The following is a 25,704-nucleotide window of genomic DNA, read 5'->3' as shown; positions in this document are numbered from 1 at the left end:
GGAGGGCGAGGAGGCTGTAGTCTCCTCGCTCCTCTCAGGAACCTGATGACCAGGTCGTGCTTTCCCACGGACTTACCATCAACTGCATCGTGATGTGCGGCGATAGCGGCAACATATACTTTCAGGGTGGAGGGAGACAGCCTTCGCTCCAACCCAGCAGGAAGGAAAGCACGACACTGATCGGGCATGATCTGGGGTCTTCTGAGTGAGAAGAGCACCAAAGACGAAGAGGTTCCACTTCAACGCGTAGGCATGTCTTGTCTTAGTGGACGACGCTCTAGCGGAAGTGATGGTAGCCACCACCGCTGGTGGTAGGGTACTCAAACCTGCCTCGTCCAGGAGCCACACGTGGAGGTTCCAAAGATCGGGACGAGGGTGCCCCGTCCCTGAGAAAGGAGGTCCTTCCTCAGAGGAATTGGCCAGGGAGGTGCTGTCGCGAGGAGTACAAGTTCGGAGAACCAGGTTCGGGTGGGCCAGTGCGGCGCAACCAATATGACCTGCTCCTCGTCCTCCCTGATCTTGCACAGGTCTGTGCAAGAAGGCTCACTGGGGGAAACGCATACTTGCGGAGGCCCCGGGGCCAGCTGTGCGCCAGAGCGTCCGTGCCGAGCGTGCCCTCGGTCAGGGAGTAAAACTGGGCGCAGTGGGACGAGTCGTGGAAGGCAAACAGGTCTACCTGTGCGTCCCCGAACTGATCCCAATCAGCTGGACCGCCTGGGGATGGAGTCTCCATTCTCTCGGAAGAGGCTGAAGCCGTGAGAGCTCGTCGGCTGCACAGTTCAGGTCTCCCGGAATATAATGGCTCGAAGCGACCTCAGATGCTTCTGACTCCATATGAGGAGGTGGCGGGCGAGTTGCGACATACGGCGGGAGCGTAGACCACCTTGTCGGTTGATGTACGCTACTGTCGCGGTATTGTCTGATGGGACTAGTACGTGCTGGTTCTTGAGCAGCGCCCGGAAGCGGTGCAGAGCGAGACGTACTGCCAGCAACTCGAGGCAATTGACATGCCATAGGCGGTGGGGACCTGTCCAGGAGCCCACGGCAGCATGTCCATTGCACATGGCGGCCCAGCCCGTGGAGGAGGCATCCGTTGAGACAACAACATGCCTGGAAACTCGTTCTAAGGGCACTCCGGCCCGAGAAAGCTGAGATTCGTCCACGGGGAGAAGGTCTGATGGCAGGTCGGAGTAACTGGTACTCGGAACGTGCCCTGACGCCATGCCCACCTCGGGACTCGATCGCAAAGCCAGTGCTGAAGCGGTCTCATATGAAGCAATCCGAGCGGCTCTGGGCAGAGTCCTCGACTGCGCCGCCGAGGAGGCCAGTCTGGGATATGGGGAGTTGAGGAAGCGGCTTCGCTCAGCCTCGCCCATATCAACCAGACTAAGCCAGTTTTTGTCTCTGGACCACATATGTGGACATCACCTGACCCAGGGAGCGTGTGGTCACCTTCGTCGCCCGTAGAGCGAGGTCGGTGGCGGCACGCAGCTCTTGCAAGAGCCCTGGACCAGCCCTACCCTCGTGCATTAGCAATGAGCACCCCTGGCCTGGTAGACCTGAAGGATGGGCATAGCATGCAGTGAGGTGGCAGCCAGCCCCGCAGCTCTATAGATCTCTGCCACCGGAGTAGACAAAAACCTACATGCTTTGGGGTGGGTGGGTGCTTAGGGCCGCCACGCCAGTGGAGGCGCTGTGGGGACACAGTTGTGTTGCCACAGAACACTCCATAGGGGGAACCCCAGTGTACCCACTGGCCGCGACCTCATCGAGGGCAGAGAAGGCGGAAGAGGCCGCTGAGTAATCTCATGACCTCTTCATGCACGTCCAGGAAGAAAGGAATTGGGGGCGGGCCGACGTGTGCCGGTGCGTCCCCAAAAACCGATCATCAGCTTTAAGCACTTGGGACATGGCGGAGGGTTCCACACAAGCCCAAATGCTCGCGACTGCCCGGGGAAGCATGGCAGAGTTCTGGTTCAGACTCGGGCAATGCTGGCACACCCGGAGGAGGCAGCACAGCCGAGTCTTCTCCAGCGTACTCACGCCCACCTTGTGATGCGGCGATAGACAAGATTTCATCTGCCGGGGCATCGAATGAAATGCTGGACCAGCCCGCGACCTCTGGCCGGGACTGGTCAGCGATCTCATCCGGATACCACACGGGTTGCAATGTGAAGAGGAGTGTGTGGACCGAGGATAGATCGTCGGGTTGGTTCCACACAGCAGCCTCTGATCACCCTGGCCACCAGCCAAAGTATTCCCTCTTGCGGAGAGAATAGATCGGGGTGTGGATGAGGGGACTCTCTCTCGAGGAGGTCATCGAGTCTCGATCGTTACATTGCGATGGTCATGTCCCCGCAATGAGAACATGACGCATCCACGAACGCTGTCTGTGCGTTTGCCCAAACACATCAGACAGCGTCCGTGCCCATCAGCTGATTTAATCTGTGTATCGCACCCAGAAACACACGGGCGAACCGTCTTTAAAAAGACGCGCCGCGTGCAGCTCTTTTAGAGAGATAAAACTCAAACAGCAGTGTTGAAGCGCCCAGGGAGAGACACACGACTGGCAGACCACTGCGCAGATCGGCAGGCAATATGAAGCTCGCTGGAATTCGCCGTCACACCAACACTTCTGAAGAGTAGCTCGTCTCGAAGAGTGAAGAGAGATGATCTCAGAATGGCTTGTGGAGTGAAGAATGCTCTTGGCTCCGAAAGCGAAAACATATCTGCATGTTGCCGGCTCACTTCCTTATATACCCACACAGTGGGGCGGAGTTACGCTATGCAAATTCAGCAGACCCATGGCATTTGCTTGCCATTGGCTCGTTTTATTAATATTCGAAGAGGATAGGCTTCTAAGCGAACCCCATTCGTCGTCATTCGACGTAACTCGAAGTGACAACGAAAGGGAACCGAGGTTACGTTAGGTTAGAGGTTCTCTTTCTGTTTTTTAAAAAAAAGACCTCCCGGTAAACCACTTTATTTATGTGTGACTAATGTGCAATTTTGACACAAATTAATTCATTATGATTAATGTATCACGTTTTATTGTAAACCTGTGGTAAAACATTGATGCTTGGGATTTCAATATTCAATTAAACAACAAAAATGCCTGCAAACGGTCACTTTTATCGTGTTTATTTTGCGATCACGCTGTTTCCAGTGATTTCTTTCTTATAGTTTTCTAAAAAAAACCTTGCATTTGTTGGTGTAATGATGGGTTTGTGTGACGTTGCTCCAGAGAGGCGTGTTACGGGCGTGTGTTTTAGTGAAGCACTGCAGGACTTCAGGGAGTGGAAAGAAACGCTCGACAGTGGAAACGCGGATTGACAGGATTGAAAACGTGGAAACAATGAGCTTCCAGACGTTAGGGGTGGGCGGATCGATCTAAATATCGATAGTATCGATGCCAACACTGGTATTGGTATCTGATCGGTACAATTGTAATTGAATCGATATTTAAATTTAAATATCTCTCCTCTACGTTCACTATAATTTGCTCGTGTCTTCTACCTCTACAATCCTGAGCAAACGCTGCTTTCACATCCTGGCCCTCCCCCTGCTCTGCTGTGATTCGGTGTTGTGTCGTCACGTGACTCACTGACACAACGCGCTGAGGAGCAGCGAAGGCCACAGTCTGAGAGTCTGATATAGCACATTGAAGCGGGGCTCAGGGAATGTAATTGCACAGGTATATATGTTCTTTGTTTGTTCTTCAGTAATAATTGTGTGCACTTTATTTCATTTGCTTTTAAAAACAGAAAAAAGGGAGAGATTTTTGTTATTCTTTCTTTATTTATTTTTAAAAAGCTTTAAAACATTCATTCTACAGTGCCTAATAACTAATCATTTTGTGCACTTCAATACATTAATAAAAAAATATTGCCTAAAGAATTGATCATTCATTCACCTCAGAAATAATGACATACTGCTCTCCCCTACAATAAAGTATTATTTTTTTAAGTAAAAAGTATTGTATTGGTATCCTTATATGTATTTGGTATCGGATCGATACCAAATTTTGCAGTATTGCCCACCACTACCAGACGTGTCACAAAATTAATCTGATTGAAAGCGTCAGCACATGTAAATACCAGATCGGTTTAGATAACATTCCATGTAAACAGTCAACCAGAATCCGTCAATCAGAACACTCTCTATCAGAACAGCAAAAAGGTGTGCATGTAAACGGGGCTACTGACTGGCGTTCATTCAAGCCGAACACAAAAGAGCCGCAACACTGGCTACGTGAGTGATGACACACACCACAGACAGGAGCCCAGCAGCAGTTGGCTGTGCTCAGCATAGACATATATTATATGAGCACAGGCTGCGCTCCGGCTTGAGTCGGCTGCGCCGTGAACGCCAGTCTGTAAAACGCCGTAATCACATACTGTAATGTTTATGGATGCTTATGATGAGCACAGCTAACTGATGTCTCCTCCCTGACCTGCTCTCTCTATTGTTTTTCACATATTTAAAAGAAATCTTTATTACTACAACAATGAACACAAGTTCTGGGTTTATTCCTAGCATGAACTCATTTTTAACTGGCTCAACATAACTAGTCATCATTTAGCTAACATCTGGATGCGACAGCATTATTCAATTTACACTCAATTTATTTTGTATTTAGTTGCCAAATGTAACAAAACTATCAGACCTATAACTATTTGATTTTTTTAAGTTATTTTTTAACATGACTTATTTATTTATTTATATCTATTTATATATTTTTGGAGAAAAAAAATGAGGGTCAGTTGTGAAAATGAGCACAGGCTTTTAGCTGTCAGCTCCGCTGCTTATAGCGCATTTTCTTTGTGCAACCACGTAACCATGAATTAATCTTGTAATAGCCTAAAGATCTCAATGAGGATATTTAAGTATTATTCAACCTGTGCAACCTCTATTTGTAACTGTTTTGTTAATGGAGAAGGACATACGAGAGGCTATGTAAGTATGATAAGGAAATGAAGCTGCACAAAAATGACTAACGCTAAACTTGTTAAAATATCTTAAGCCCCAAGTGTGTGCGTGCGTGTATGTTTGTGTGTGTGATATATTTATATATACAATACAAAAACTTTATCCCTAAGGGGCAATTTGTTTACCATCCTGGTAAGAGCAAGAGATTAGAGTGAGGGAGAGCAGAGAGGTCAGAAGTCAAAGTCAAAGGGTTGATATGGTAGATTCATCTGAATACACGCGCACACACCCACACTATATATATATCCCACACTATATAGGGGACTCAGCAGCCCTCATGTGTCCCAGAGGGGAAGCCGCAGCCCTCATGTGTCCCAGAGGGGAAGCCACAGCCCTCATGTGTCCCAGAGGGGAAGCCGCAGCCCTCATGTGTCCCAGAGGGGAAGCCACAGCCCTCATGTGTCCCAGAGGGGAAGCCGCAGCCCTCATGTGTCCCAGAGGGGAAGCCGCAGCCCTCATGTGTCCCAGAGGGGAAGCCGCAGCCCTCATGTGTCCCAGAGGGGAAGCCGCAGCCCTCGTGTGTCCCACACTCTAAAAACTCCTGGGTTATTTGTGTTGGGTTAAAATTATGGGTTATTTTTTCAGAGTAACCATTTTCTGGGTTATATGTCTAATATTTTGACCCAATTCCTGGGTTGTTTGGGTTTCTGGGTTATTTTTCAAAGAGTAACCCATGTTCTGGGTCCCCCCTCCCCCTGCAGTTGTTCTGGAATTTTCTCACAACACTTCGCGCTCAACCCGTTTTGGCCTGTGCTTCTTCGGTGCAACTTTGTCGTGTATTCAAGGTAAGCGAGTATTTTCAGTGTTGATATAATGTAGGGAGCCCTCTAATCTCAAGGGAGATGTAATCAAGAAGATCAAAACCATGGTAAAAACTGTATTTCACGCATGTCTGGACACCTTTGGTGTAAAGGAATGCAATGCTATTAGACCACCAGCTCACTGCAAAGCCAGCACTAAACCAGATACGGGCGGAGGTGCGGAAAAATGTAATTCTTCAACGCAAAGCAGAGTCACTCCGGGAAGAAACAGAGAGAAAAGCGCTGTAAGAGGAAAGCCCTTTTTAACAACCCCTTCCAGTTTACAGCTGACCTTCTAGGAAAGCCTAAGAGCGGGCAACTTAGGTGTTCCAAAAAGGATGTGGAGAATAGCGTGGCAGCAGCACATGGTGACCCCTGCAGAGACACCCAATTGGGGGTATGCCCATTCCAGCTGCCAAGGCCCATGCCACACTTTCCATTCAGCATGGCAGACTTCATGGATGAAGTGAGGTCAGTTGTTGGAAAAGGTCGAGCAGGATCTGCTCCAGGACCATCAGGCACAACGTACAAGATCTACAAAAACTGCCCACTGCTACTGAAGAGGTTAGCCAAGCTCTTACGGACACTCTGGTAAAAAAGGCAGGAACCTAAGCTCTGGACACTCGCTGAGGGCTGCTTTGTACCTAAAGGACAGAACTCTACAGGACTCAAAGAGTTCAGAGAGATCTCCCTATTGGACGTTGAGGGGAAAATATTCTGGTCCATTGTTGCTAAAAGGCTTACATCGTATCTTCTCAACAATGAGTACATTGACCCCAGTGTCCAAAAAGGAGGAGTCCCAGGATATTCTGGATGCCTGCACATACATCAGCGATCAGCCAGATCATCAAAGAAGCAAAGAGTAATAAAAACACACTCGCTGTTGTCTGGCTAGATCTTGCTAAAGCCTACCCGAGTGTAAATCATCAGCTGATCCAAAGGGTTTTGGTACACTACCAAGTGAGGTGGTTAAGCTGGTGATGACACACATGGATTCACTGAAAATGAGGTTCACAGTGGGAAACTTCACCACCAAATGGCAAAGGCTGGAGAAGGGAATCATGGCAGGATGCACTATTTCAGTGGTCCTGTTCGTGGCCGCCATGAATCTTCTTCTGAAAGCAGGAGAGATGCAGTGTAGAGGTCCTAAAGCAAACGATGGCACAAGGCATCCCGCTTGCCGGGATTTCATGGATGATGTGACTGTGATGACCCCAGCAATTCAAGGAACACAGTGGGTCCTAAGTGCTCTGTAAAAGATGGCAACATGGGCACGGATGCAATTTAAACCAGAGAAATCCAGGAGCCTCAGTATCCACAAAGGAAAGTTGATGAGAAACACCTTCAGTATGCAAGGCTCAGAGATCCCAATAATTCAAGACCAAGGGATCCGATGTCTTGGAAAAAACTATGACCACTCCCTGAAGGACATCAGCAATCTCAAAGACACCAAAGGCCAACTGAACATCTGGCTTAAGGCAATTGACATCAGCCAGTTGTTTGGGAGGTTTAACCCTCTCGGGTCAGCAAACGCGCAGGCGTTTTTTATACATAGCAGCAAAATAGACCTAAAATACTCCGTCAGTTTTGGTCATACAGACTTAAGAAATATGAAAAAATAAGCTGTTAAATGTCTACTTTTTTATGTGTCCACTTACAATCGAAATAAAACCTTGTGCTTTTGTAAAATAAAGAAAATATACAGGGTGTGCTTTCTGCCTCTCCGTGAACTTTTTTTCTGAAGCACGTCTGTAAACTTAAAACTCAGCGAATACTATTCACTCAGACATTAGATATATATCTCTATAATCATTTAAGTGTGTAGTTTTAAATTATCTAATTCAAAACTAAAAGAAATATTCTCTGTTTATGTAATCTATATAAAAAGAGCGAGAGATCAGCCGTTCTCATTATCGTTCTGCCAGCTCATTACTCTGCTAATTTGACACGCCCATGGAGAGCGCGCGCTATTCAAACGCAGATCTGAAGCAACACATGCAAACCAGTCAACGCCCACAACAGCTGGATAACACACTCGCTGTGAGGAATAATAATATTGTGATAATCCTGGAAATTTTACCTCAAACATGCTGGAGTAGCCTAACAGATCCAGCTGCAGATCATCAGTAAGTGCTTTGTTCTAATCGCGATATGAAATGGTGTCTGTAAACCACAAAAGACTGTTTAAATTTGAATCGCGTTTCTGTGTTTGAATGAATGAACAGCACATATGCATGCGTTTGTTTACTACAGCTCGCGCGTGTCTGTGTGAATTAATTTAGCTTTTAGCAAACTATCTATATTGCCTACTGAGATTAGTAAAAATCGACTGAATACGATGAAATAAAATGTCTTTGTATAAGCAACATATTAAACTGCAAATTAACATTTATGCCCTAGTATATATTATAAAAGACGATATGTTACAGACCAAATATGAAAGACAACATTTAGTTTTGGATAGATTATAACGTTTTTACTGCCACATCAAAACCTAATTTACAAGTTGCAAACAAAATCTTAAAAGGTCAATATAAGCCTTCTCTTTAAATTATTTTTGTGTTTTATTAGTGACAAATTTAGGGAGAGGATAGCCTACATATTCCAAAACTTTCTGAAAATACGAATGAGAATTAACTGCACAATTACTAGAAATGTTTACCTTGGATATTATACAATTTGCAAGCATACACAGTTTGTGGAAAAATAAACTTTTTTTCAAGATGTTTCCAACTCTGAACCAATTCTGTAGTAATATATATATGTATAGGCTATATATATATATGTGTGTGTGTGTGTGTTGTCTTTGCATTCTTTCTCGTGGCTCAGTGACACCTATGAAATGCTCATTAGTATGCAGCATTAGCAGGTCTTTGTCTTCAGGTGTGAATTAGGACATTATTCATGACCTTGTTGGATCATTCACGCCCACCTGCATATTGCCTTTCCAAACAAAAAGTGTCTTACAAAATTTAAATCAATCTATTGTTTAATGTGAACGATTAGCCCGGATGATTTTCAGATCATTTTGAAGTAAAAACTCTAGGCGACAACAGCCATTAGTCAAAAGTATTGTGGGAATATGTGAAGTTGGTCGTTTGTGGTCTTAAATCAGAAAATTTAAGTTTGAGTTTTTTTGAATAACCACGCATAAATAATATTCTCTCAAAAATGCAAATATGTACATACATGTTGCTCACATATTATGATAGCCATGTTCGTGCTAAATAGAGTGTAATTACACCTTTGCCATTAATATGTTTATAAGCAACTGAAAAAAATACAAATATCAGGGCATGTCAAAACATCTCAAGGACCCCAAAAACACCTTAGACCCCAGAGGGTTAAGGTATGGTGCTTTCAGTATGGGATTATACCCAGACTGCAACGGCCCTTCCTGCTTTACGACTTTCCTATGACACAAGTGTAAGCAATGGAGAGGATGTACAGTATGTTTGTGCGGAAATGGTTGGGTGTTCCCCCTTCCTTTAGCTCAGTGAACCTGTACAGCAAGACCTCCAAGCTCCGCTTGCCTGTTTCATCAGTAGCTGAAGAATACAAGGCCACCAAGGCAAGAGCAGTCAGCACGCTGCTCCTGTCAAAGGATGGGAAAGTCCAGCACGCTAGTAAGTCTATCAGGTGCGGCAGGAAGTGGAAGTCCCAAGACGCGGTGTCGGAAGCTGAAGCACACTGGAAACATCAGGAGATTGTCGGAGTGGTCTGTCAAGTCTGTACAACCCTTATAGTTAAAAGATACTTGTGCCTTGTCTTTAAGCTGTTATGCAGAATAGGCCAGATATTCACCTTTGCATTAATGTCCTTACACTTCTTAATGAAAGAAAAGACAGTATAGACTGTCGTTCACACTAAATGGGTAATGCTGCAAAATAACCACATTAGTTAACTAGGAAATTGGGCCACGTTAAAAAAAACCCCACAACATTCCCTTAAAAATGATTATTTGTTAGCTTGATAATCAAAGAGTGTCTGGTGAGTGGTTCACAATTGTCTCGACTTATTAACAATACTCATGTTGTCTTGTTTTCTGTCTTTCAGATGAAGACATAGATGAGGAAGCATTTCTTCTCTTAGATGAGGACACACTATCAAAAATCCAGGCTTAAATTCCTGAGGCTCTTCAGAGACACAACCAATGTTTGAAGACTTTTAAAAATTAACATAGGGGTTAATAACACATGCTAACCGAGTCGACCGTTCTCTTAACATTAAGTAATGTACTTAATGTTAAGTGCATTACAGGTATACAGGCAGGAGCCATCTTTGGAAAACAGTCTCGACCAGTCGAGCCAAGAACGCCGTGCTACGTGTGCTGAACTGTGACTTAAACCTATAGACCAGCTCACTTAGCACTGCGTTCGTGGCTTGACTGGTCGAGACTGTTTTCCAAAGATGGCTCCTGCCTGTATACACGTAATGTACTGTCTTTATAAAGTATCTTCTTTTAAAACTGTCTGTACACTTACACAGTTCTCAATGCTTCGGTTTGCATGTAGGGACCCTCATTATGCTACCGTGTTAGTGTGGGGCTATTTTGAGCCTTGTAAGTGGTATTAACTAGCGATTTCTTTTTACTTATATTCGATGCCCCATATACTAGTGTTATAAGCTACCGGTAATCAGTTTTTAAAGATAAAACTCTTTACATTCGATTATCATGAAAACAAATCCCAGAGAACGGTCGACTCGGAAACCATGTGTTATTAACCCCTAGGTTCATTATTCGCCGGAATTGTCCTTTAAGCCTTAAATGCAATCCAGTTATTGAATGTTGTCGAATGTTTAAGAGATGTTTATTTTTCTATTTTTTCTTTCTAATATTGTAATTACAGTCTGACCTAAAATAAATAGGAAAATAAATATGTCCAAGTGTGTGTGTGTGTTTTTTATATATAGTGTAATTGAATGCAATAAAAATGTAAAAGTGCTTGAAGTGTGTAATATAATGTAAAACAAAGTTTTATTTTCTGAAATAAGGCATACTGGCATAGTAACCCAAGTTAGGTTATTTTTGACCCAACTCCTGGGTTAAAAAAGAGACCAACTAATTTCTGGGTTATTTAAACCCAGATATTGGGGTTGTTCTTTTGGCCCAGAAGTTGGGTTATATTAACTACAATGTTGGGTTTTTTTAACCCAAAACATTGATAGAGCAATGTTCATCACACTAGTGACATTGCCAGAAGAAGTGAAGGACATACTGAAGCTGCATGGGCAGATGCTAAACACACTGCTCAAAAAAGATTCCATGCTAGTAGGGCTGCACAATTAATCGATATTTTAAATGCGTCATTCTGTTCATAGAACGCTCCATATGAAAGTATTTTTTTTGGTTGTTGTTGCAAAGTCAATCTAGCGCTGGCTCCATGACGAGCCAATAATCAGAGTTGTTCCCTGCACAGCACAGCTTAGTTTCTAGATGTAAAAACTAGAATGTTTTGCCGGACTGGACAAAAGCGAAGCGAACTGGGCGAGATGAGACAGAGTGTGTCTGCGCGCGAGCAATAGTACGCGAGAGAGACCGAGTGTGTCTGCGCGCGAGAGAGACCGAGGGTGTCTGTGCGCGAGAGAGACTGCGCGCGTATGTCTGCGCGCGAGCGATAGTGCGTGAGAGACCTCAAATAACAAGAGACTTTTCAAATAACAATGACAGAATTTTATTCACTAACATCGGGATCCCGCTTACATGGCTACCTTCCAAATAAATCAATAATTTGACACAAAATATTGATTTAAAAACGATTGTATTGCTTCCGTGTCCATGACAACGCTCTGTTTTTCATGGCAACGGTGTGTTATAAAGAAATAACAGACTGCATTCTACATTAGAATTTAACCAAGCCATGTAATAATAGGTAATAATAATTATAACAGAAGATAATGTCTCTAGTCTATCCTAATAATTATTATAAATACAATGTATATAAAATATAAATACAATTTAAAATATTAATAAATTATTTATTTTTATTTATTCTGGAGATGCACTGAATTTTGGTGAATAAGAGGACCCATTTTATTTTGATGCACATATTTGTACATTAGCAGGAAATGTAGCACACTATGGATGTAAAAAGCAGTTATAATTAGCCTATGTGACAAATCAACAGATAATCGTGATAATTAATCGTGATCTCAATATTGATCAAAGTAATCGTGATTATCATTTTGGCCAAAATCGTGCAGCCCTACATGCAAGTGTACAAATGCAAGTGTTACCCTACATGTATAACAAAAAAACCAAACAAATGGTGACAAATAACCATGTCTGCTACAACATTTTTCACCTAAATGTAGTCCCAATACGGAAGAGACTTAAGTATACTTGAACATCAGTTCACTGCTGCATTGACTAATTTTAATTGCAAATCAGAAAAACAATCCTTAGCTAAATAGACAAGTTATTAAGACCATTATACTTGAATAGCTACAGTTGGCCAAAATTGTATACGCCCCAACAGCCTTACTCCCGCCCCCGCCATGTGCACCATATTGGGGAAAACAATGCTGATTTGCCCATTGACTCGTGTGTTATAATAGCCATTTTTCCGAACACAGGATTGAGGACCCACAGTGATATTTTTACTCTGGGTTGTTGTTGGGGTTATCCCCCAACAACTGGATAACCCCAACAACAGGGGGGTTGGTTTGCTGAGTGAAAATATCACCGTGGGTCCTCAATCCTGCCTTCGGAAAAATGCCTATTGTAACACGGGAGTCAATGGGCAAATCAGCATTGTTTTCCCCAATATGGTGCACATGGCGGGGGTGGGAGCAAGGCTTTTGGAGCGTATACAATTTTGCGGACCATAACTATATCGATTAACTTATAAATGGCAAATATTGGCCCTAATTATCGTCCGTGAAGATAATCAGCCGAGCCCAAATACAGATCCAAGAGGGTTAATATTTTCCCAACAAATAATCTAATTGGGTAGCCTATCAAAATAAATAAGAACATTGATTCTTTGTAGAGGCCAAGGCCTATAAAGCTGCTCTTTTATTATTAATACTCTAATCTAATGGTTCATCTTCATGCAAGTTGGGTTAATGTCAGGATTTGATACACACTGTGTCAATGCGTGGGCAACATTTGGGAGCAGGCGGGGCTCGTGAGTTGTGTGTGCTGAGTCTCTGCTTATAGCACACATGCAGGAACTGTTTCCTTCCATCATGTAGCAGATAAAATTAAATACAGGAATATGTTGACACTTTTTTGACACATTTGCCTGGCAATATCCTATATGTTGTATAGCATACCCAAATACAAGCTCAGAAATTGAGCAAAGCGTTTGTTTCATCATCTGACAAAAAAACGATTGACATTAGCAGCAGCCTATCTATCTCAAAACTAATCAGATGCACACCCAAAGAAACTGGTGAGCTGAACATTCACTGCAAAATTATATGAAATTAAATGTTGAGGTTTCTAATAGGAAATGTGCAGCCGTCACTCTAAACTTGAGTGGCGTGTTGCAAGTTGTTACCGTAATGCTTTTTTGGTTTTGCATGCCTTAATATTTAAGTCGGTCTTGTCAAGGCAAAGGATGATAGAAGTCATAATCTTTTGGAATAGTAGATTTTATTCCCCGTGAATGAAGTATTTTTTAGGTTTATGGAATGAATCACTCGCTCGTGAGTTGCCTCTTCCTTCAAATAGAACGCAACGTAACAGTGATGAGCCCAATTCTACACCAATGTCTCTGCGGAATTATTTTCCCCATGTAGCCTACAGCCTCAATCACTTTTCGAAAATCACTAATCTCGCATTTTAAACACCGCACGGACATAAGCTACTCCAGTACTCATCCAGTACCCCAGTCCGCCCTTCCAAGTGTCCGGGCGGCATGCACAACTTTGGTTCCACCTGTTATTTTTGCTCCGTGAGTTTGTCATATATAGTCGATTATCAAGAGTTTAAGAATCTTAATTGAATCGTCACGTGTCGGATCAAGATTAATCTAATAATCGACTTTTTGGCACACCCCTACTGGAAAGTGCCAAAATAACTTCCAGTCAAAAATATTGAGGGTGGACTTCTACACAAAATTATGCTTGATGAAAAATGTCTTAATTTCCCCATGGACATAATCATGGTCATTCTGTAGTAAATCACCCCCTTGAGGCAGTTTGACTGTGAAGCTCTATGCTGAAAAGGGAAGAATGGCATTGTGAATATGGCCTATAGACCGTAACCTTGTAGGTTTTAGGGAACTGGTATTTTATGCTATCAAGCACATACTTGGTTTAATACTTTTCAATATAATTAAAGTTATTATTATTATTGACATGCCAAAAATAATGGCTATGTAATGGGGACAGAGAATATTTTATGATATTTACTGACTTAATATGGTGTTTTCTTCCTGTGACTTTGAATGTACTGTGCTCTATTACTGTATACTCTTAAGCTTCCTCACTAGAAGATGCCACCAGGAGGATGATGAAGTTCCTAATGGTGCCAGAACTGCAACGGCAGTACAACGTGACTGGACGGATGGGCAAGCTGTGCTTCAAAGATCTACGTCTTTTTGAAGTTTTCTATTGTAAATTCAGTTTTTAAATTGCTCAATGAAACTTGTCTTTGGCCTTTCTTTTATTTATCCAAAGTTAAATGATACAGTAGTTTGTGGGGACACAAAAGTGCTCCTGTAAGTTAGCACACACTAGTAATACTAGTAACAAAACGACCTGGCGCATTAAAATAATGCATACCAAGGGGTCGCCTCGGGAGAATTCATGAAAAAAAACGTTTCTAATGTCGCTCAAATCTGGTGCGCATTTGAGGCTAAATTTCAACATGTAATGGAAAAAGGGTTATAGGTAGGCATAAAACTCCATGGTAAATGTCACCCTAGGGCAAACATTTTAGCTTACCACATGTGGAAATGTGTTTTACTTGACTGAATGATTTGAAAAGTTGCAGCAAAAAATAACATTGCTAAATTGACTTATGCTCCTTTGTTTTTAGGTGCACTGAAGAGTAATGCAAAATGTGAACCGCAAAGAAGTCGAAATGGCGCTGGGGAAGTGGTTTACCGGCACACGTGGAGGGGAGAGGGCTGCAAGAGCCCAAAGAGAAAAAGGAGCGTGCACCACACAGACACCATGAGTGTATTTTGTATTCATGTATTTTTTGGAGACATGTTTTTTTTCAGAGATTTTTTAAAAATATGTTGTGACATTTAAATTGTTTTTTAAAGATCATTTTTGTTGTTCAATTTAACAATAAATTTCTTGCAGTTCAAAGCGTCAAGTGTCTTGTATTTATCTTGAACTTATATTTATTCTTCGTTTTTAGTTTTTCTTAGATTGTTTCCTTAAACCATTTGGCATGGTTGGGCTTAGATAGGCCTTGCATGAATTACCCAGTTAAGACCCACATAAGACCCTTACAGTTCCCACTTAAAACCCATCTGGGTATCCACGGCTGGCCCCCGTGTGGATCCCGGGTGCAAGCCCATTTTAAACGCCCAAGGGCCCAAATGGGTCTCATGAATTGCCCGGTTAAGATCCCACATAACACCCTTATAGACAGGGGTGCACATAACTTTTTCAGTGAGTTATTCAGCTGAGTACCAGGAGATGGTGTTTGGTACTCACCCCATGTGTAGCGTGGCCACAGCTGTCAATCATGACGTCACATTCCCGTTTTTATAGCATAAAATAACTAACTAAAACCAAACTAATAAAAATAAACGAACACTTAAATTTACATCAGCGTGAAAAAAAACCCGACGTAAAATGATAGAAAATACCTTTGGAAAAAAAATAATTTAAAGTATTATTTGATTGTTCAGATATATTTATTTGTATAAATTAAATATAATTAATCCTTATTAAAAATATTAAAAAGCAGTGAATTTTCTCTTTTTATTTTGTTGTTTGATCAATATTATGTGTACAGAAGGCATTAGGTTTATTACACACTGTCACTTTAAGACCGAGTGTGCAGATTTAATTGCACGGATGCACTGTACGTTCTGTAAAGACATAATCGACTGTGTTTACGTGAATACTCTTCAAAACTGACATTTAAACATAATGTTGTGTGTATTTGTCCATTCAGATGCGAAAGAGAGCTCAATTCAATCCTTGCGCGCTGTATAGCTGTCTATGTGCAGGACTGCACGCTTCGGGTCGCATGTGTGTTCGCACAGAAAAACATAACGAATAAAGCTCTCTTTCGCGTCGTCACTCTTATTCAGATCTATCCATGTCGGCTCTTCTCTTTATCCCAGACGTTTACATTTTTTAACGATTTGAGACATGCATCAAGCGCATGCCAACTGGTGTGCACCGGGTAGATCAGCACGTTACAGTTCAAATGTGCGCATCTTCCACAAACGCAAATCAGTTCTGACTGGATCTCTTCCCCAATCGTCCCTCCCTAATTTCCGTCTAGTTTTTATTCGTTGACGTGGTCGTCATTTAAAACGTTTTTTTTTTTTTTTTTTTTCGTCTGTGAAAAAATGAAATTAACACTGCCTAGGTTGCATTTTGGCGTCGTTTACCCTTAAATTACGCAAAGACGCATGGTAACACTAGTGGCATTACGCATTCCTGATATTTGTTGCACATGCGTACCAGTTATGTGCACCCCTGCTTATAGATCCCTTTTAAAGCCCATCTGGGCATCCACGGCTGGATCCTGGGTGCAAACCCACCCCCTTTGGGCAGATGGGGCCCCAATGGGTCTGGCATGACCCACATAAAACTCTTACAGAGTCCATTTAAAGCCCATCTGGGTTGCTATGGTTGGGTCCCGGGTGCAAGCCCACTTTAGACCCATTTGGACAGGTGGGGCCCAAATGGGTGTGACATGAATTGCCCAATTAAGACCCATGCAGTACCCTTACAGGTCCCACTTTTAGTACACACACAATCGTGTGGATATTCGTATAATGTGATCAACATTAAACACAGGAACTCATACAGGCAGTGTTGTGTGTAACGCGTTACAAAGTAACGCGTTACAGTAACGTAACTACTTTTTCGGGTAAAAAGTAGTGTAACGCGCTACTACTGAAAATTTGGTAACGAAACTTATTTACTTTTACAATTCGCCACGACGTTACTTTTCCCAGGAACAGATTTGACAGTGACACTGTCTTCTCAGCTGCGCGATTGCAATAGTCACAAGCTCCACATGGTCTACGTGACAGGCTGGCCCAGGCCCAAAACTATATTTTGTATCTTTATTATATTTGGTTTCTTAAAAAAAAATTATTCCCTGAATTATAGGTTCAATTGTTTTATTATAAGTATAAAATGAGTGTAATGAGATATAAGTTCACTGCAACTGATACAACATCCTAAAGATAAATTATTATAATCAGAAGATATTTCTGCTGTTATAAAATATCGCATAGCCTATTAATTTTCCAAGCAAAATGTATATTAGTCAGAATTATTGCGCTCCTATTTGGCGCGCATGCACGCAGCAGCGCTCGTTCAATGTGAAGTTTACAGCAAAATTGAACTATTTGCACGACTTTCTAAGATTTTCAGATGGAGAATATTCCTGTGAAATGTAAGTTTTGCAAACACCATGTCTCAAACGCATAAAACAGCACAAAATATATGCAGTTTGATGGTGGATCGATTTGATCTATGATCGACTTCCAGGGCTGCTTAAGAGACGCGTGCACACGCAGTTATCTAGACTAGATAAACCTGGATCAAATTAGTGGGATTGCGTGAACTTGAATTACCTTTTATGAAACCGCTTTAGCCCCAACTTATTTGTTAGGTTTATTCAAGTCGGGTTTTGGAGTTTAATCCCCACTTTTCTTAGCATCTTTTTTGGAACAGCCCCCAGGACTTCTCATGAGCTCCGTTTTGGTGCGTGGAGCTCGTCTCATAAATTAACCCAAACTCAGCGTATAAGCTTTGCCTCAGATACTTGAGAAATGTATTGAAAGCTTGAAATGTGTACTTTTAAACAAAACTATTAAAAACGAAAGAAAACAGACTCTGCTTATGTGACATGGTATAACATGGTATAAATAGACTGAGACTAACAGGATGATGAGACAGGTGAATGCAATCAGTGAATGAGGTACAGGTGAATATGATCAATGATAAGTGATGATGAGTCCGGGGAGTGAGTATGGGAAATGTAGTTTGTGAGTGATAGTCTTATGTGGAGTGCCCTCTGGTGGCTCTCAAGGGCACTCCAGCTGGTGACCGTTACATCATGTATTTACGGCAATTTACCTACTAGAAATATATGCTCAGTTTTTAATGTTATTTTAAGGTCTGGTAAAATTTAATTAATGGCAAAACTCAGCATTTTGTTCGCATACCCTCTTCTGTCACCTCACGTACCCCAGTTTGAATGTAAAATGTTCAGTGACTGAGCTTAGCAACAATTGTATTTAATCGTACAGTACAATCATAACGTAACTTACAATACATCATTTTAATTTCATAATGGCCTTTAACATAACAATATTGTTGACCATAAACTGACAATAGAATGTGTGTGTCTGGTATGCGATACCTCTGTCCTAGAAGCCGACCCCTTTTACAGAGACACTTGTCGCCATTGGTGTAAAAATATAATCTGAATTACTGAATTAATTTGGAGGAGAAAAAAAAAAACTTTTAGGTGACAGTATTCAAAAGACTCAAGTCACTGTCACTCTTCATCAGGGTTGGGGAGTAACGGAATACATGTAACGCTGTTACGTAATTCGGATACAAAAAAGGTAAATGTAAATCAGATTACATTTACATTTTGTAAAACATGGGAATGCTATCAAGATTACAATGGTTTTATTTAAATCTAAATAAATTAGTATTTTAACATGATAACGATATATTACGCGCTGCATGATTATAGTTCTTGGTTCCGTGTACGTTTTCTAGCGGAAAATGTAGAAATTAACACGAGAGTCCCCACAAAGGGAAACTCCCACCACTAACGGCCGAGGGTCAGTCAGTGAAATGAAGTAAGATCACGGACATATATTTGGTGTAGAATTTGTTATGTTGTGTATAAACTATAATTATTTTTTCCTGTAATATAATACTGTAGCCACTAAATGTCTGTATAGCCTTTTATATAAATATACAGGGCTGTGTAATCTCTAGTTGGTGAAACAAGACACGATTGCTTAGTTTTAATAGCCTTGGTTTTTTTAAGTTTTATTTTAAAATTCATATTTAATAAAAGTACTTGGATGATATTGCTTTTTATATGACTTTGTTTACATATGTGACCTTGAAGGAATCCAAAAGTAATCAGATTACATTACTTTCATATTGTGGTGCTTGGATTACGTTACTGAATACTATTTTTTATGAAGTCATTTGTAACTGTAAAGGAATACATTTGAAAAGTAACCCTCCCAACCACAGCTAGATACTGGACATGATGCATTCTGATACTAATAAAACATCAATAATTCCGATGATCTCTATTTGGCACTGATATTTAATGAATAATTCTGTCTCTTGTCTCCAGTACTGGTTATTATCTCACCTGGGGTTGAAGATCTCTTTTCCATCACTGAAGGTGACAGGGAGTCTCATGGATTCAGCACTCTTCATAGACACACAGCTGGGCTCTGGAGATGTTGCTCTCTGGTTCTGAACAACATCTCCCTCCTCTCTCTCCTCATAGTGACTCATTTTAACAAGCGGTGTTCTCCTACGATTTAATCATGGTTTTCAGCCCTTTAGAAACACTAGAAGAACATAAAAGATACATTAAAGGAAAATAAAAAACAATTCTAATAAACAATAACTTTCTATTATGCATGCATGGTTCCTGAATATCAAATAATTAACAAGAAAAATTAAAATGTTTGTGCCAGGGAAATGTTCTCTTTGTCCTGTGAATTTCACAGTGTCACATGCCAGGCAGGTGGTAAATTTGTTGTGGATTATTTGAATATGTCCGCTGTGGCATGAAGAACCTCTGTCACTAATGTAACCCACTAAAACATAATTCTAGGATTAATGGGTTATATACTTTCATATTATTTTGTTTTCGTTACGGTATATACATTAGAGATGAAGTGTTAATGGAATCTAAGAATCAAATGAATGTGTATGCTTCTTTATCCATGCAATAGTTTTATTGCTGAGTATGTGTAAAATATGGTTAGATTTGTATTTATTTATGTTTTCTGAGTTCTAATACCCTCACTCACCTGTCTATTGCGAAATGATAGTGGCTGTTAGGGGGAGAGTAGAGGAGAAGTGCAGCAGATCAGAGATGTGCCGAGAGATTTTGGTAATGAAAGTAATTTATTGTATTAAAACATTTAATTAAGAAAATAATGTCAATACCAACGCCGCAACACTGAGGATCAGGAAGAATGCCTGCCCAACCAGACTGTATAACACAGAGGTGGCGCCGCTCTTCTCTATAGTATATGGCACCTAGTCTTAAAGTTGAAACTGAATGGCTAAACTGACCGTAGAAAAAATATTTACTTTTTAAATGTGAGACATTTCCATAGTAGGAAAAAAGTCAATGGGACCAGTTAACTGTTTGGTTACCGACATTCTTCAAAATATCTTCCTTAGTGTTCAGCACAGGAAAGAAATTTATACAGGTTTGAAACAACTGAGTATATGATGACAGAATTTTCATTTTAAAGTGAACTATCCCTTTAAAGGGTGCAACCACCGACGGTTATGCAGAAATCACCAATGCTGAAATTATGCTTTTATTGTGATTTAAACTTTAAAAGTGCATAATAAAAAAAAACAATAGGCAAAGTCATTGAACATGGAAAGCGATAGATATTACATTAAATGTTGGATGTAGGCCAAGTAAAATTATATTTCCCCAGAAATGTTTCATCATCCCCCCTCTGCGTTTTGAGAGGTCTGAGTTAACAGAGCACGTCTAATATATTTGCGTTTTCTTCCAACGTTCCAAAGCAATGAACACTAATTGTAAAAGGTCAGAAGAGCACATTTTATCTTCCACACGAGCAATATATGAATATCTATTTGATGCTGTGTTGAAGAAAAAAACTGAATCACCTGCGCGTGTGAAATGCACTAGGCTAGAGCCGTGTTCAACAACTGTGTAAACATTTTATTGGATGTGAGATAAAGATGGAAACTACTATGATAAAGTGTTTTTCTTCTTTGCCATAGTAAAGGATGCAAATACAGGGATTAAAAATGAACGAAAATAATCCCCTCCCAAAGAAAACGTGAGTGACGATTTGGGAAAAGAAACAATATTCAATGTCCAGAGGAACAGGTAAATTCATGGAATAGGTTAGTTCAATTTGTGGAAAATCAGAAAACAGAATTAACCGACATATAGTTTAGTTATAGTTTATGGGCTCTGCACGTACCTCCCTTATTCTGCATGAATAACTGTTTCCATGGTCACGATGAAACAGAGAAAACAAAGAATGGAACCTAGAGAAAACAGTATCTATGCACGTTTTCTGGGAAGGCCCAACCCAACCTGTGGCTACAACATTGAGGAAAATAGAAAACAAATGTTGACGTCGATGTGAATGTTGAGAAAACCTCATCAAAACCTGGACTGATTCATATTTTGCAGAAATGTATATATGATAAACGTTATATTTTGCCTCACGCCTCGAGTACCCTGCAGTTAACTCTCAATTAGTTTGATCATAAATAAATACCACACACACACATCAAGATATTTATATGAAAACTTCAGGAAAGTTCTGAGAAGGACATTACTGGACTTACCAATAAATATGATAGAACTCGAGTAGTCGTTTGTTCAGCAGTCTAAAATGGCGTTTTACCATGTGCAGAATTCAAACTTTTGGTTTCGATTTCTATTACTGTGACTGAGGGATCAAATAACAAGTATTATCGCGACTGTGACTGGTCTATCCTAACAGCAGAGGGCTGTGATTGGCCAATAGTGGTACATGAGAGTGCCACTCAAACTTCTCATGCCACCTTCTATTTTTTTGGAGTTAAACATATAAACTGTCCAGGCATACTTACATTTTACATAGATGCCAATCAGACACTCAGCTCAAGTTTTATTGTGTAGAGTAATAAAAAAATCATTAAGTGTTCAATTTGGTTGGATTTGAATCTGGAATCCCTCATATTCAAAGAGAAAACATTGCCACTGAGCAAATATGGGTCTTACATGCTTATCCATGAATGACAAACAGTGTTTAAATCTGTCAAAAAAAATATTGAGAAAAAGTTACCTTGAGTTTGCCAGCAGTAATAATAATTGTTATAAGGAAAGATATGACCCAAAAGCGTAGATGCAATAACAGTCTCTTTTAATGGTGAGAGAGAGATAAGTTCAAACAAAGTAAATCCTTCTTCGGATAAATAACAGAAATCCAGTCGTAAATGACGACGCTCAATAACAAAAGGCAGAAGGTCTCTTCTTAGAAAAGGGCAACAGCAAACAGTCCAGCGGGGATCCAGCGGGCACTATCCCCTGATCTCTTGAGCGCAATCAGGTTGATGAGATGATCGCTCTGGGTGCTTGTCAGCAGCGGGCAGGCTGGACAGAGTGTAGAGCATATGGTTATTAACAAGCAAACGAAGACAGACCTGAGCCATGCTGGAAGTTTGACGGTCTCGGATAAGACAGGACAGGATAGGAACAGCAGGTAATAGAAATCACACGCATACATCTGGGTAAGAAATAATCTGGCAAACAGCAGAGAAAAGGGGAAGCTAGAAGTAGCAGACATAATTAGAAGGAAGAGAGAACAGGTGTGAGAGAATGAGCGTGATAACAAGTAGCGATTAGAAACAGCTGAGGACAATTGGAGGAGCGTGAAGTATGTGTGTGTGTGTAAATGAGAGTGTGTGCGAGTACAACTAGAAGAGGGAGACAGAGAAGGCTACCTGACTCATGACAAATAATAATAATAATTGTTATTATTATTATTAACAATTATTGTTTGTTAATAATGTTATATATTATATAGTTATAGAGTTAATTATAGAGTTTTCCATCTCAACTTCAAAGTATAGGTCTTGTTACTTGTTCCTGGAAGAACATTTAGATTTTTTTGTGGGTTTTATTGTTGAAATGGATGCAGAACATACGCCATTGCATCCTAGAACAGACATCAATGATATCAAATGAAATGGACGTAGGAGGCTGTTTTAAGTGCTTCAAAGGACTCTCCTCGATCCCAGCTGAGGAATAGGGCCTTATCTAGCGAATCGACTGGTCATTTTCTAAAAAAAATAATAATATACTTTTTAACCACAATTGTTTGTCTTGTGTTGTTCTGCAACGCGCCGGGCATGACGTCATCACTTATTCACCAGTCATTATTAGGATGAATCAGGTCATCCTGTTTATATATTGTAGCTCTATGAACCTGGAGGATCATCTATTTGTCATCCTAATGAAACTAAAATTAGGGCTCAGCAACAAGAATATTGCTTTAAGATTTAATGTCACAGAATGTGACATCTCTAAAATTTTGAGAAGTTGGCTCCCTGCTATGTCTGTGGCTTTAAAGCCTCTCCTCAAGTGGCCAAGCAAGCATGCAATATTAAAGAATATGCCAAAATGTTTAAAACCCAAATATAAACGTTGCTGGTGCATTATTGACTGTCCAGAAATTTTTATCAACAGACCCACAAATTTATCCTCCAGAGCCCAGACATACTCGACTTATAAAAGCCACAACACTGTTAAATATTTGGTTGGCATGTCACCTGCAGGAGCCATTACTTTTCTGTCGGCAGGTTGGGGCGGGCGTGTTTCGGATAAACAAATTACAGCTGAGTCTAGATTTTATGACCTTCTAGAGTATAATGATGAGATACTAGCAGATCGTGGTTTTACCATTAGAGATGAGCTTGCCACACGTGGTGCCACCCTTAGGATCCCTCACTTTACCAAAGGAAGGAAGCAGCTCTCTGCTCAAGAAGTGGAGATATCAAGGTGTTTGTCTTATGTGAGAATACACATTGAAAGATTAATAGGTAGATGGAAAAGTGTCAAAATTCTGACAACTGTTATTCCACTCACACAGGTTGACCTCTTAGATCAGTGGTTCCCAACCTTTATTTGTCTGAGAATGTTTTTTTTTCCTAAGAAAATATTTCAGGGCCCCCCTTCACATTTAATGATATTATCACTCTTGTAAGCTTGCAGCAAGGATGACAAAAAATCAGTTTTCAAACAAACGGTATGTTTATTACTATAAACAGATATATTTATGCAAAAATAATAGCCTATATTGAAAATACAATAACAAAAAACATCAGTAGGCCTTTTGTAATTATTTATTTAGCTGAAGAAGCTATTGGACAGCAGGGGCCTGTTTCAGAAAGGAGGTTAAGTGAAAACTCTGAGTATGTTAACCCTGAAATGAGGGAAACTCTGGGTTTTCCGTTTCAGAATGGGAGGTATATCAAACCCGAGAAAGCAGAGTAAGTCAAGCCCGTTTCTGAAAGAGAGGTAACTTATACTCAGAGTCAGTTACCATGGCAACATACTCTGTGAACCTAACCTGGTTGGGAGCAGGTTTTCTTCGGTAAACCCAGAGTTTCTTGCGGTCTCCTCCCCTTTTTTAAAGAGGAAGCGGTGTTTGAACACTTCATTCTTTCTGTACATTTATTTATAGCTGTTTTTTCCGCTGTTTTAAAAAAGAAATTAATAAGATGAAGTATATATAACTCCTCAACTGGCAACTGAAAATACAGTACTTTAGAGTTACATCATGTAGTTCTAAACAAATTCTACAGAATTAAACTGTGGCATTTACTGAAAATCACTTGGGGGATAAGAATGTCCGTTTATACTTAGATATAAACTTCGATTCTATAGGCTACACCTATGGAGCTAAATGAGTCTCAATAAAGATAAATGCACACACTACATTCACATATGCACACACAGGATTCATACATGCACACACATGATTCATAAATACACACACAGGATACACAAATGCGCACAAAATTCACAAATGCACACACAGAATTTAAAAAGCACAGAAGATTCACAAATGCATACAAAATTCATAAATACACACACAATTCAGAAATACAAACAAAATTTACAAATGCACTCAAGATTCAGAAATGCACAGGGCAAGATTCAGACGTGTATTTCTGATGCACACACAAATATATATTGATTTACAAACTGCTTGCGGTCTGTGAACTTCACTGCATTTGTGTGTGAATTTTGAGACTCCCTTGACTTGGCTCGACACACAAATGCCTTTTTTTAAACAGGGAATGATCAGCAACCAATCAGATATCTCCCTTGGTTTAGCCAATCACAATAACGCACCCCACGTGGGGGATTGTTTACTCATAAGCCAATCACATGAATGCGTTCACACAGCGCGAAATGCATGTGGCGCGGGCGCGGTGGAGTTCTGTCTGTCAGTTGGTTGAGACATAGACATCATATTATAGATAGACGCCCTATCGACCGCTACTGTATGGGAAGCCAAACAAACCAAAAGTGGGACGAGACAGCGGGGGTTTACAGAGCTCGCGCCGCGCTGACATGTCATCTGCGCGGTTCAATGGTCCGAGCCGCGCGGCCGACTCGTCAGCGCAGCGCGGACGTGTTTCCTAGCGACAACCAATGGGCAGCGCGGCGCGAACAATCCTCACCAGCGCTGCACTGATCAAACAGCGCAGCGCAAACCATACATGCCAATAAATGTACAATAAAGAAACCCCAGCTTCCTTACAAAAAATTGGTTCTCTGCTGAAGTTTAGGAGTTTTTCCCTACAGAAGACAAAGAAGAAGAAAGACTAGATGAAATGCATACATTTCTTATGTTTATTATAGCTATTTAATACTGTTAGTAAGGAGTAGTGTTGTGCGTCGATACTTTGAAGAACTGCACATATATAGAGGCTACGGAAAGAGCTGTACAAAGCAGAAACTTCAATGACTTTCAATTTCGTAGTCGTC

The 25,704-nt window shown here is 40.9% G+C and overlaps 2 protein-coding genes across 2 annotated transcripts in view; one reads left to right on the top strand and one right to left on the bottom strand.

The window, feature by feature from the left end:
- The window catches only part of LOC307004696 (protein NLRC3-like), a 78,600-nt gene extending 57,018 nt beyond the window's left edge, over positions 1 to 21,582 (bottom strand). Inside the window, exons 1-2 of the mRNA XM_079624102.1 lie at positions 21,510 to 21,582; positions 19,297 to 19,501 (exon numbers count right to left, since the gene is read on the bottom strand). Coding sequence (XP_079480228.1) covers positions 19,297 to 19,445 — 149 coding nt within the window. The 5' untranslated portion in view covers positions 19,446 to 19,501; positions 21,510 to 21,582. The remainder of the gene's footprint in view (positions 1 to 19,296; positions 19,502 to 21,509) is intronic.
- LOC307004726 (uncharacterized protein) overlaps positions 1 to 25,704 on the top strand; it is a 284,714-nt gene that overhangs the window by 39,016 nt on the left and 219,994 nt on the right. The gene's annotated exons all lie outside the window — the stretch shown is intronic.

The sequence above is a fragment of the Phoxinus phoxinus genome (genome assembly GCF_949152265.1).
Source record: "Phoxinus phoxinus genome assembly, chromosome: 9".
Taxonomy (NCBI): domain Eukaryota; kingdom Metazoa; phylum Chordata; class Actinopteri; order Cypriniformes; family Leuciscidae; genus Phoxinus; species Phoxinus phoxinus.
Note: the sequence above shows the minus strand (reverse complement) of the source record. Positions and strands in the feature narration are given on the sequence as shown.